This window comes from Camarhynchus parvulus, chromosome 5 (assembly GCF_901933205.1).
Source record: "Camarhynchus parvulus chromosome 5, STF_HiC, whole genome shotgun sequence".
NCBI classification, from domain to species: domain Eukaryota; kingdom Metazoa; phylum Chordata; class Aves; order Passeriformes; family Thraupidae; genus Camarhynchus; species Camarhynchus parvulus.
Genome location: NC_044575.1, coordinates 35,507,040 through 35,519,280, shown reverse-complemented (window position 1 = coordinate 35,519,280; position 12,241 = coordinate 35,507,040). Strand labels below are relative to the sequence as shown.

At 35.0% G+C, this 12,241-nt stretch overlaps 1 protein-coding gene across 2 annotated transcripts in view; it reads right to left on the bottom strand.

The window, feature by feature from the left end:
• Positions 1 to 12,241, bottom strand: part of AKAP6 (A-kinase anchoring protein 6) — a 259,646-nt gene that overhangs the window by 45,786 nt on the left and 201,619 nt on the right. For both annotated transcript variants that reach the window (XM_030949026.1, XM_030949027.1), the window contains exons 10-11: positions 3,755 to 3,901; positions 97 to 321 (exon numbers count right to left, since the gene is read on the bottom strand). In XM_030949026.1, coding sequence (XP_030804886.1) covers positions 97 to 321; positions 3,755 to 3,901 — 372 coding nt within the window. The remainder of the gene's footprint in view (positions 1 to 96; positions 322 to 3,754; positions 3,902 to 12,241) is intronic.

Genomic DNA, 12,241 nt, shown 5'->3' with positions numbered 1-12,241 from the left:
TATACATGCATTTCATTATGTTATGTAAAAGATAAATATTTTATCCCACCATAAAGAAGAGTTTCTCTATGAAAGCTATGATAGTTTTTTTATTACCTTAAAATATTGCAGTTGTTTCTCAGCATTCATTGTTCCTTCATTTTCTTGTCTCAGACAGGAATTGAAGATGAAAAGCTCTGTATCTCTCAGCCACCCTTTCAGCTCTTTGATCCTGACCTCCAGCTGCCTTACCAGGCTGCCGCTTTCAGGCGAGAGCAGGTCACGTGGACCTAACCCACTGTGCCCTACCATTGTGTCTTGGATCTTCTCTCCTAGTGTTTTCTAATGCATCAGATAAAAAAAAAACATAGATTAGTTTTATGTACCAAAACATATACAGGTTAATGCGCAACAATAAGAATCTGTTAAATAACTAGAGATGTGGTTTTTTGGTAATTATGACTAATATCAATCAATTTCATTCTTTGTTTCCTTGTTTCAATACATTTCAATTTTCCTACCCTTGTTTCTCACTTATGCTGTTCTCTCTGGGTCACTGACTTTGCTAGAAGGATTATAAATTAGTGTTTACTAAGAGTAATTAAGGACAGAGGAAGCAAAATTCTTCATAACTCTGTAAACTAGTTAGTCTGCAGAATTTGTCAGTGACTTTAGACACTTATGGTTAAGAGTATAAGACCTGTATATACCAGTATATAACCAGTATAAGAGTTACTGGTTTCTAGACAGCAACAGAAAATATGAAAATCACTGAGCTCACCAGACTCCTATCCAAGGTAGTGTTAAAATTTTTGGAGAAACACTGAGATATTTTTTGAGGTCTGAACAGTTAGGTTATAATTTTCATTCATGTAGCCCTGAGGCTGTATAGAGGAACAGTTAGGTCACAAAAGCTGGTTTGTTTTAAGTGGTTGAACTCATTCAGACACCAAAAATCCTCACTGTTCCTGAACATAAGGCCAATTTTTTAGGCAACCAAATTCAAATTTCAGTTCTCCGTGTTAAGAATCCACTTTGAGATAATGGACCAGACAAAATGTTTGTCTGGTATTGCTAATGAAACTAATTTACTCCAGCTTCTCAAAGTAATACTTCTAATAACAGAATCACTGAATAACATTTTGATAGTGGACGCTGGGTGCTTAATGAATATTCTGAAGAGGCCAGGGATAGAAAGTTATCTTCCTTTTCAGTATTTTGAAAGGCAATCCTTTAACATCAGAAGAGAGATTTGCTGTTGCCTGCTTCTCCTATGCCAAGCAGTATTTTATCTGACCTATAAGAGGCTGTCAGGCTGACACTTATTATAAGCACTAGATCTGTGTTACTGATTGTAGAATATTGAATATACACTGACACTCACATCCAATAACCTTTTAAACTGATAATTAGTGGTGGTTAATTGTTGTAACATGAAGATACAGTTTTAGGTGACCCAGTATGTCTGTCTGTTGGAAGTGCATGCAATAAAAGTTACTGGAATATAATTTATAACAATGAAATTAGCTTCCAAAAATATGCTTTAAAACACAAATAAAATTAGAGCAACAGATATTAATCTGCTATGCGGCATTCTGTAAATCACATCTTTAGGAGATCATAACTGAAAACATGCTTTCTTGGCAACACCCTTCTATTTTCATGGTGCAAATATTGATAATTTGAAGACCCTCAGTGGAATCCAGCACTAGCTATTGTTTTTATGCTGCAACAAAAGTAGCAGCAGGAGGTGAAATCAATGCCCTTGGAGGGTAGGGTCACAAAAAAGAATTTATTGCCACTTTTTTGTTCTGGAACAGTTTGCAATCATAAATTCTTCATAAACAGAATACTTCAGAGAATGGTCCGTCTTCATAAATATACGACAGAGGACATCAATTTCATTTAATTCACAATTTGTGTCAGCACAGCAGATGCCAATGCCTGCCTTGATAGGGTTGTTTAATATGCAATTGAGACAGAGTAATATTCAGCACAGGGGACAAAATTTCACAGATTAAACTGTACGCACCACTGACATTTCATTCTAATGTATTTCCATTCCACAGTGTTCACCTTAGATGAAAGTAATATTAAAAACCATATCCCTCTATTTTGCCATTGTTAGAAGTTAAAATCCTTGTCTTTAATTTTTTTCATGCCAATTAAAATGTAATCATGCCAATTAAAACAGTATGTCTAGTGCTGTTAGTTTCTGCAGAGGTTTTTATTAAATTAAACAAAACTCTATCAAACTCTGCTTATTATTCATGAAACTGCATTCAGCAGAAACACTGTAATAGTTATATTTTATTTTTCTGTAAGTGCTGAAATTAATCGCAAAACTTAATATGGAGGTATATTTTGATTTTAACATACTGAGAAGAAAAGGGCTTCAAAATTTTTTAAGACAGTTTTCCTAGATTTTAAGAATTATGATCTTATTTCATAGTTTGATATCCTACCAGCTTTAATCAGTGTCACTGAATTAAGCTGATTAAATACACTGAAATTCATAAATGTAAGGCTTACATCTGAAATTATTTAAAAAAAAAGTTGTCGTGATCAGATGTAAAAGATTGGGTTAAGTCCTTTCTAAATCAGTAAATTTATTAACAATCAAACAAGTTCAAAATGCTTATGGTGATGCTGCAGATTAAAATTAAAAATAATAAGCTCACTGCTCATAAGGCAAATTTTAACATTTTCTGACAATTTGCACAAGAGAATCAAGTGATTAGAAGCAACTCCGTTTAACTAAAAAAGCCCCACCCTGAAATGGCTATTGCATTACCACATCACCTAAAGTGACTTAAGTCAGTATTTAAAATGCTGTTGGCAGGCTGCATGTATATCTAACTAATAATATATTAGAAAAATTTTTTATACTAGGATAATAGCATGCAAAATTATGCAATGTAACTGTATTGCTAATATCACACATCTATAATTAATAATTTAAAGTAATTTATAAATTTATCTTACCCTTGATTTGAAGTGAAGGCAATTAAGGAGAGGAGTGGATGGAAAAATATATAGTTTGACCTCTCTCAGCTGTTTTACAACAATAGGACAATAGTGTCTCCTGCACAGTGCCATCACTGGTCTCTGGGTAACAGAATCCCTATATTGCTTTTTTGCCAGATTCTTGTATCTCACTCTTTGGCTGAGACCCAGCCCATCATAGCGTGAAATGAATTACATGAAACTTTTTTGGCTTTTGTCAAAAGTGAGATGAATACAGCAGCATGAAACATATCCTGGCTGTATTCTCAGCTTCAGGTATGCAGATTTGTACTGAATCTGTGTATTTGTTTTTGAGCCATCAGTGCGACTGAAATATGCAGTGACAACCCCACTTTTCATCTTAAAGGTATAGTAAATAGTTAAACAGTAGATGTCTCTAACATGTACCTTCAGAATAAATTCTATTAACATTCACTCAAGCATGACAGTCAGTGTATATCAGATATACTGCATTATAGTTGACTTGGTGCATACCCATAATACATGGCATATTTTACTTACATTTTTTATGTATTAAAGAACTAAAATTATTAAAGTCAGACAGGAGACAAGCATGGAATAAAAAAAATCAACAGAAGAGGAAAAGGCTATGGAGTTTTTATAATAGAATGAGTAGCTTGTTTGAAATATACATGGTGGATTGAAAGAGAGAGATATTTGTGCTCCAAATTAGAAATCAGACAAACAGTGTACTTCAACACACAAAAATGTACACATAACCCACAAACAGTAATAAAAATGCAAATACCCCAAGCAGTTCCCATTTTTCATTAATTGAATCCACTTTTTCAAGGAGATCATTTGGTAGTAAAACACCACTTTTCTTCAGAGCTTCAACCTTACTAAGCAGTTCCATCTTTTTTGGGTGCCTGATTGACATTTCTACATTGTATCTCTAAAATGAAAAGAAATGTATAGTATTAGCTGCTGTAGAGAGTTTTTTCCATAAAAAAATAAACTTTAATTGTATGCGCCCAGTTATGATTATATTTCACCTGACATTTTCTCATTTTATTTTTTTTAAGCACACAACCTTCGCATAACATATCATAAGAGATTTGGGTACCAAGCACGTAGAATTCTGGGTGGCACATCTATACAGGTGGTTAGCAATTGATTACACATAGTAATATTCACTCTCTCATAATATTCACTTGTACAATAATATCCACTAACACTCTCCCATCTGAAGCTTGATCTGCCTTTGTCTCATTCAGGTTAGTGGTATCTTATTTTTAAAACATGCTACTTCAGCAAGTAACACTGAGGTTCTTCATGGAAAACAAACCAAAACGAAACTAAAAACCCCAACGAAATAATTTCATACTTATGTTTCCTCTAGAGTTTATTTATTCTCTCTCCCATTGTGGCTTCTGTGTCGCACATGGGCCAGAAAATGTGAGAGTTTGACATTTGAAAAACAATTAGAAATAGTTCCCCTAAAACACAATAGCAGTTACTTGATTTTTATTGCATCAACCAACAGGAACAGTGAACTGGACCACAAATTAGAACAGCCACAATGTTAATACAGTCCAATAGTTTCTTCAAGTTGAAAATACCTTCTATTTGTGCACTGTTATTTATTGTTAAAAAACAAACAAACAAAAAAAAGAACAGGGATAACAGGTATAAAACTAGAAGCTTCTTTCAGAAATTCTTTCATAGGACTTTCTAAATATTTAGGTCTATATTATTTACATTGTCTATAAAAATGTGGTCTAATATATAGACAAACTAGAAAATAAATATTTTTCTTAAAATTGTATTCCCTGAAAACCTGACTTAACTATTACGTATAATAGTTACTATAGTGGTTAATTATGTTTTCATAGTTGGTACAGTAAATTAAAAAAAAATTAACACACAGGCATCCACATATACATATCCTCCATATAGTTAAGCTAATTAAGTGTTAAAAGACTCATTGAAATGAAACTTCTGATATGGCCAAAAATGTGCCTTTTACTGAAAGAAGAGAGTTCAGTACATACACTTGCAAAGGTGTTTACAAGACTTACATAAATTATGCAAAGCTATTAGAAAATTGTTTCCTAAACATTAAGCTTTCTTTGCTTCAAATTCAGTCAAGAAAACTGCTATTGCAGCTCATACTGAAAATGTTAATAACTGGGATAAATATAAAAATTAAACCAAAATTAGGAATGTTTAAAACATGGGTGCGTTTGCCAGATCCAAGAGTATGCTCTGTAGGAAAACAAAGCAAAAATACAATTGCAGACAGCTTAAAGAAAATAATAAAGGTGTGAAATCACTGTTTCAGCTAACAGGTTCTCAGCATTTCCATGCATATGTTTGCATATTGTTAGTTTCATATTTTAATCTCTCATTTACACAACACATGCACATCATTTGTATTATGTAAACTTCAGCAAATATTAGTCATTTGTGGATCATAGAGCAAATGTTTTAAATGAGGTGATTTAAACCATTTCTCATTATTAATGAACACTGATCAGGTGTCTGCGTATCCAAAATTGCATGAATATGCATGGTAAAACCCAAGGAATTGTTTATGAAGAACTTGCCTTTTGACACTCGCTGTGCTGTGGCTGAGGTTTGAGATGTGTACAACTGTGGGCAGTGCCTACACCAGGCTGGGCACTAGGGCTGGACCCCAAGAGGCAGCACCATTTTATTCGACTGATGTGTTCAACAAGTATGATTCCTGGTCCTGTTTTATTGCCTTCTCGGCTAGAATGGCTGCTGGAGGAGATTACAATCTTCTTTATGTAATCTGATTTCTATTTAAAGATGATATAGCCGAAAAGGATTTGCATAATTATTTCCATAAGTACATGTAATATCAAAGGGAATCCAGAGTCCAATTTGCTAGGCACTGAAACCCAGTATGCGCAACTCCCTTTCTTTTGTCAAGTGAATTAATAGACTGAGGGAGTCCTCTAGCTGTGTGTCACTGGTGCAGGCACAGCCAGTTACTGCTCATCACCTGCTCCAGGCTGGCACTGGCTGCTGCCTGGGCTGGGGATGTTCCTGGGCAGTGCAGGACTGATGACAAAATAAAACACACTGCATGTTTCATAACTACAATGTTCTTGTTAACTTAGAAACGGAAGACGTTTCATTTAATTTTGGACTAGATAAAATAATTCAGTGCTGCATAATCCAAACACTGTGACAGATGTTATAAAAGGTTATTACATTAAAAACTAAATAAGCTAGGTTTTATGTACATGCTGTCTTTGTCACCGTGTAACCTACTGTATAAACGAGCATGACAAAATTGCTGATTGACAGAAAATGCATTATACAGTAACAGTAAAAGATGAGAGATTTCAGTTGATTATCAGATGTATTGGTATATAACTGAGAGTCAGTATTGTTTCACTCCTGGATATTTAATAGGCAGTGCATATTTTAGGTTAAGGGAAGAGTTTAATGTAAAGGAGGTATGGTTTGAGAACTGATAGCATGAGATGCTCTTGCTAATGCTATTTTTTTAATCCATTAAACACCTACACTCTGAGCAGTTGCATGGAAAAATTAGCTACCAGCTCTATCACTGCTGCACAACCTAGTCTGGTAGGACTACTTAATCCTGTGGTGAGAAGATAATTTAATCTTCAGATTCATTCTTTCCTCAGCTTTAAGTGAGCAAAGACTGCTCTATTGTGACAGTCTGTGGATGTTATGATATAGATTACTGTTTAATAGTCAAAAATGAGATTAAGCAAGTTAAAGTCACAGTTTTCTTGCAACAACTACAATAATAAATAAATGGGTAATATTTAATTTCCCAAAACACCTGTCATATAAACTGGGAAAAAAAACCCGATCAAAAAATACTGTAAAAACTGCAAAATATTTACAGCATGATTAGCTGCATGCTTGGTGTGCTTGGTTTTGTGTGCCCGAGGACACTCTAAATAAATCCAAAACATTGTTATGTAAGTTAAAGAATTTGGCCTTTTATTCCTTCTCTCTAAATACGATCAATACTTCTCGAAGCACAAAGAAAGGAGCTAAAATAAATGCAGTACCATTTATCCATGAAGAAGTTTGGCAAAAATATTTAAACCAAAAGAAGTTGAATTCCAAAACAAAGCAAGTTAAAACCTTATTTCTCCTGATAAAAACATTCTAAGAAATAAAGGCAGGCTGATTGAGATGCATTTTTCAACACTTTATGCTAAACTGTGTCTTTTTTCCTTTTTTTATTTTCTTAAAAAAATTATATAAAACATTTTTTGTGTGAAAAATCACACCCGAAAATTCTGTCCAAATGGAGACTGGAACAATGCCTTGTAACAGTGTTAATTGTCACCATGGAAACCAGAAGAATAAGCCATTTTGAAACTGGTATAGAAGGCACACATTGAGCAACTCAAGCATTTTTCAGCCTCCCTCGGTGTTAAGGAACAAGATGCCTAGTCACTGAGAGGTCAGAGAAAGAAATCATCATGAAAGGTTTGTAGATGTGCACTGTCTTGTAAACAATAAAAAAATCTGTACACAGTTAACAACTCTGTAAGACTGCGCACTGCATCTTTCAGAAAGAGAAACACCACAAAAAGATGATCAGGAGATCAGCAGATTCCACCCCTTGAGCAAAACTTTAGGGCAATATTATGCGAACCTTGCCCCTAAAGCTCCCTGGGAATTCTGTTGTTGTAATAAAACTTCAGAAGAGAAAAGAAAAAAAAAAAGCCTGCATGATGGAATTCAAAATAATGCTCTAAAAGCACACAGAGAGATTAAGACATCCATTGTAAGACTTTTGTATGGTGCTTCTGTTGGTTATAGTGAAAAGAGACCAGACATACTGAACACACAGTGGAGCTATGGCTACGAAGCACAGAAGAATTAAGCCAATGAACTTTCTCCATTACTGAAATAAGGGTGTGCTATGTGTAGATGTTCTGCATTCCATCATTCACATGCTAACAAAGTATCTTCAGTCACATGACACTGTAGGATATACAACTGAGACCACAGCTGAGTGACCCGCAACCTTAGTTTTACCTGCATTGAAATTCTACATTTTAAAGATTTGCCTTTTGGGGCATTTTGACTGTGGCAGACACCAATAAATACAGACATACACCCTTGGTGTCTGCATGTGCATGCACAGTCAGCAGTGGCTCACATTTGCAAAATATACTGCATGAAAAAATTGAGTAAATAATATTTTGCAAGCAAATTCACCAAATACATAACATAAATATATACATATATATAGACACACATACACACACACACACACACACACACACACACACACATATATATATATATGCATACATAGCAATATTTGTCCATCATCTCTTCACACACATTCTCACTTTGCTTTCTGGATAATGTTTGCACTCTTCATGCTAGGCTTCATGGTGGCCCCTTAGGAAGCCCATGCCTAATGCCATTCAGTGGTGAACAAAGAGTCTTTTTATTCTAAAGTCCAGGGTCCAAAGCTCAGCTGTATACAAGCAAAGTGAAGGAATCTGCTCGAGGCCAGCCTACGCTTCACAATAGCTCGTAATGCTTCTACCTTTTTGGTACTGTCAGTGCGAAACATTTTAGACACTGTCCAGAAGCTTAGTTATATTTCTTATGTTGTCAATAGCATTAGAACCTCTGGACAACATTCAAGATCTGGGCAGTGTGATCTGTCTAGATGAAAAGCAGTTTCTGTTTCTTTCAAACTTCATGTATTTCTGCACTAGCAATTTATGGCAAATAATTGCACAGAGAAATTATAAAGACTCCTACAATTGTCCTTGTAAATTAATAATAGGCTTTCTTGATTGGGATAAATTTGCTGCTGAGCCTTTGGAAAAATTAAAAAGTGCAATGTCATTTAAAATTGCCAGAACTCACAGAGCAAATTACATCTGAGGTTAAGAATCAGTTTTTCCTCTTCTAGTTTATTCCATTTGCATGATCTGGAAATCATATTACATTGGCTATGTATTGTTAATTGGACATAGATTGCATTATCTTTGATATAAATCAAACTACAAATATTAAAATGAATTGCAAATTCTGTAATAGAAGATCATAAAACAATCTTTTTTAAGTATCTCCCATTAATAATTTAATTCCAATTATATCACTCGGAAAACTCAAGAAGGAGAGTGCTAAGTTATTTCCATTTGCCTTTTTCCCCTACAAATAAGCACAACAGCACAATATGTATTTGTGTGAGAGTGCATGTGCATATGGGTGCACGCCTATAAGACAAAACAAATCTTAGCACTTTCATGTTAAACCCCTACAGACACCTGAGGTTTTTATGTTTCAGGAACTAACAAATGCAGATTACACGTCTGCTATGCATTTCCTTCTGTGGCAGCTTGAGAAATAAACATATTGAAAGAAATATTAAGCAACTTCATGAACTGAATTTTGCCTACATTAAAAAATTATGCAGTTGGCATTCATTGTTCTGCCTTTTTTTTAAGAAAAGTGATCCCAACACTTTAAATTTTACTATATATGTAATATCTTTTTGAAGACTTTGTGTGCCCTTTAATGAATTTATATTAAATATTTAATACTGTTTAGGGCATATCCACTACTACCAAAAACAGTTATATTCCCAGCAGTCCCACTGTTTCAGGCAGAGGGCTTGATTGATCCTCCTAGCCTGAATTGAGTAGAATGAAAAGAAGCAGTTGGAAAATAGCTGCAATCATTTAATGCAGATGACCTCTGACAGGCTCACAGCTCTTCTATCTGAACAGAAATTTGCATGGGGTCTCTGTGCAGAGGAACAATGTAACCTAAATGGTAGACAATCTTTATTCTAATGAAGTGGGTGTCAAGGTCAATGTAAAACTGCAATGATAAATGGTGCACCACTAGGCAAGAGAAGTTGCATAGGCATTGTAGTGCTTTCACATTAATTGAAGGCTGAAATGCACCAAGTGAAAGCACAAGACTCTCTTTTCACCATAATGTGTTAATGCACAAATGTTTAAATGTTTTATTCAAGCCCCTAGCCTGTTGGCACAAATCTTATTGCAAACAAAAATACAATAGTTGGCCAATAACCAGAAAAATAGAACTTTTTATTAGCTTGCCTTATTTCTTGAATCCCTAACAACTTCCACAATCTACTCAGAGTACCAAAAGAATAACAAGTCTCCAGACACCTAATGTAATTCCCATGATCCTTTTTCTATTTAGGATATCTGCCTTTAATTAGTTCCAAACAAGCAAGCCTTTAGACAAGTCTTCATTAGATACCATTCCCAATGAACTAACTGCGAGAAGAAAAGTCATGCTTCAATATTATTATTTCCCAGATTCCAAGTTTTCTTTTAGTATATAGTTAACATCTCCAGGTGCCTTTTGTTCTCTCAAAGAATTAGACCAGTAAAACTGGGTTTTGTAATGCAAAGAGTTGTGTGCCTAGAGTGGGGACTAAACTACAATCTGTTATTGTGGCTTTGTCAAAACTGCAATACAACTATAATTATAGTACTTCATCAGTCGATCAAGCAATTTGTGGAAGGCAGTACATTTTGTCTTATAAAAATGAGGAGGACAGTAAGCTGCTTTTTAAAATCCTGAGCTGCTTAAGCTTGTTAAGGGTATATTGTTTGCTAATACACTCATTAGCAGCCAGGCATTTTAACTTCATCAATTAAACAGGAAATGGTGTTGCACCATTAGTTTCACAAAATGCTAAAAAACAGATAGCAGTCTACAGTTAAGAATTTTAGAAATTCTATTTTAACCTGCAAACTGCATTATACATTTCAAATAATTTTTATGCAGCGACATATACATGGGGAGTGTGTGGGTCTGTCTGTGCATGAACGTAGGTGGTGAAAGCCCTGCAGATAGTTGTGAAGCTAATTATATATATACACACACATACACCCACTTAAGATTTCCTAAGTCCCCTAAGGATTGCTGCTGAAGCACAACGTCATTTCTTGACACCGATGAACATTTACTCATCTGAGTAATCCCAAGCATGACAGAAGTTTATTCCTGTGAACTACTAACAGCTCTCCTGGATAACTAACAGGTTCACAGTATGGATGACAATTTTTGAGTATTTATCAGCCTTTATAGTGTTAGGCTCTTCTGTGCAAATAGGCATTAACAATATGATTAGAGATACTAGACAAGGAGCTATAGTTTGTTATTAAAGAGGATCTGCAGTGCTTTCAGTTTCTGGGGATCTGTGAGTGGCACATACTATACAACGCCATTTCTATTTTACAACTCGCCTGAGCAAGGGAATTTTCCATATGGAAATCACTCTTCAGGATATTGCAATTCAGAGAATAAACTCCACTGGAGGGGGGGGGGATGGGAGAATTGTAGTGTAAAGGAAAAAAAACCCCAATCCTAAAAAAACCCCACGTTAGTGATGAAACTGTTTAAAAAACTGTACAGCTTCATCTGTGTGTGATTTGTCAGGTCTGAAGCTTTGACGTGCCCAAGGGGCAGACCCCAGCGGGGCGCAGGCTGCAGAGCTAAATAGCTGTGAAAGAAGTCTTAATGTAGGATGGAATTCAAACTAACCTTGACATGACCTCGGGAAAAATATGCAAAAAGTAAAATGAATGCACTCTGCAAGATACATCCTAATTTTGTGGCCGAGCTGGTTAGTTTCACAAACATAACTGGGACTTTAAAAGCAAAATAAAACGCGAGGAAAAAGGGGAAACTTCGGAATTCAGAGTAAAAACTCAAGCAGGCATGGGGTGTTGCTGTGGAGGCATATGAATCATTTGGAAACAATCCAAATAAAAACCAACACCGAACAATATTGTTGTCAGCTTGTCTATTCAGGAAAATTGTTTTTTTAGGTTGAATATAAATGACACAAAGCCAAGATTACATCATTGCATTACAAAGTCTGTTGTGGCTTTTAGCCGAACAAGCCCCATGGATCTACTGGCTGATGGCAGTAATTCAGTAAGAAGTTTAAAAGGCTTGGTTGTTTTGGGCTTTTTTCCTTTTTTTTAAGCTTTGTTATTCTAAATATAGCAGAATTTTGCTCAAATATTGATAATTTAATTTTTTTTAAAACCACATCCCTGAGTTTGTTCTGCAAGCTTATTACTTTATACAAAAAATAAAAATTTGAGTGGGTATATTAAGCCTTGATTTGGCTTTATTATGCATTTGGCCACAGTGTTCAGTTAAGCAGGAAGACATCCACCTTAATATAGCAGCCAAGAACTGGCTTATTCACTAGATATATGGAAATTGTAATTGAGTGTCAACTTGCGTT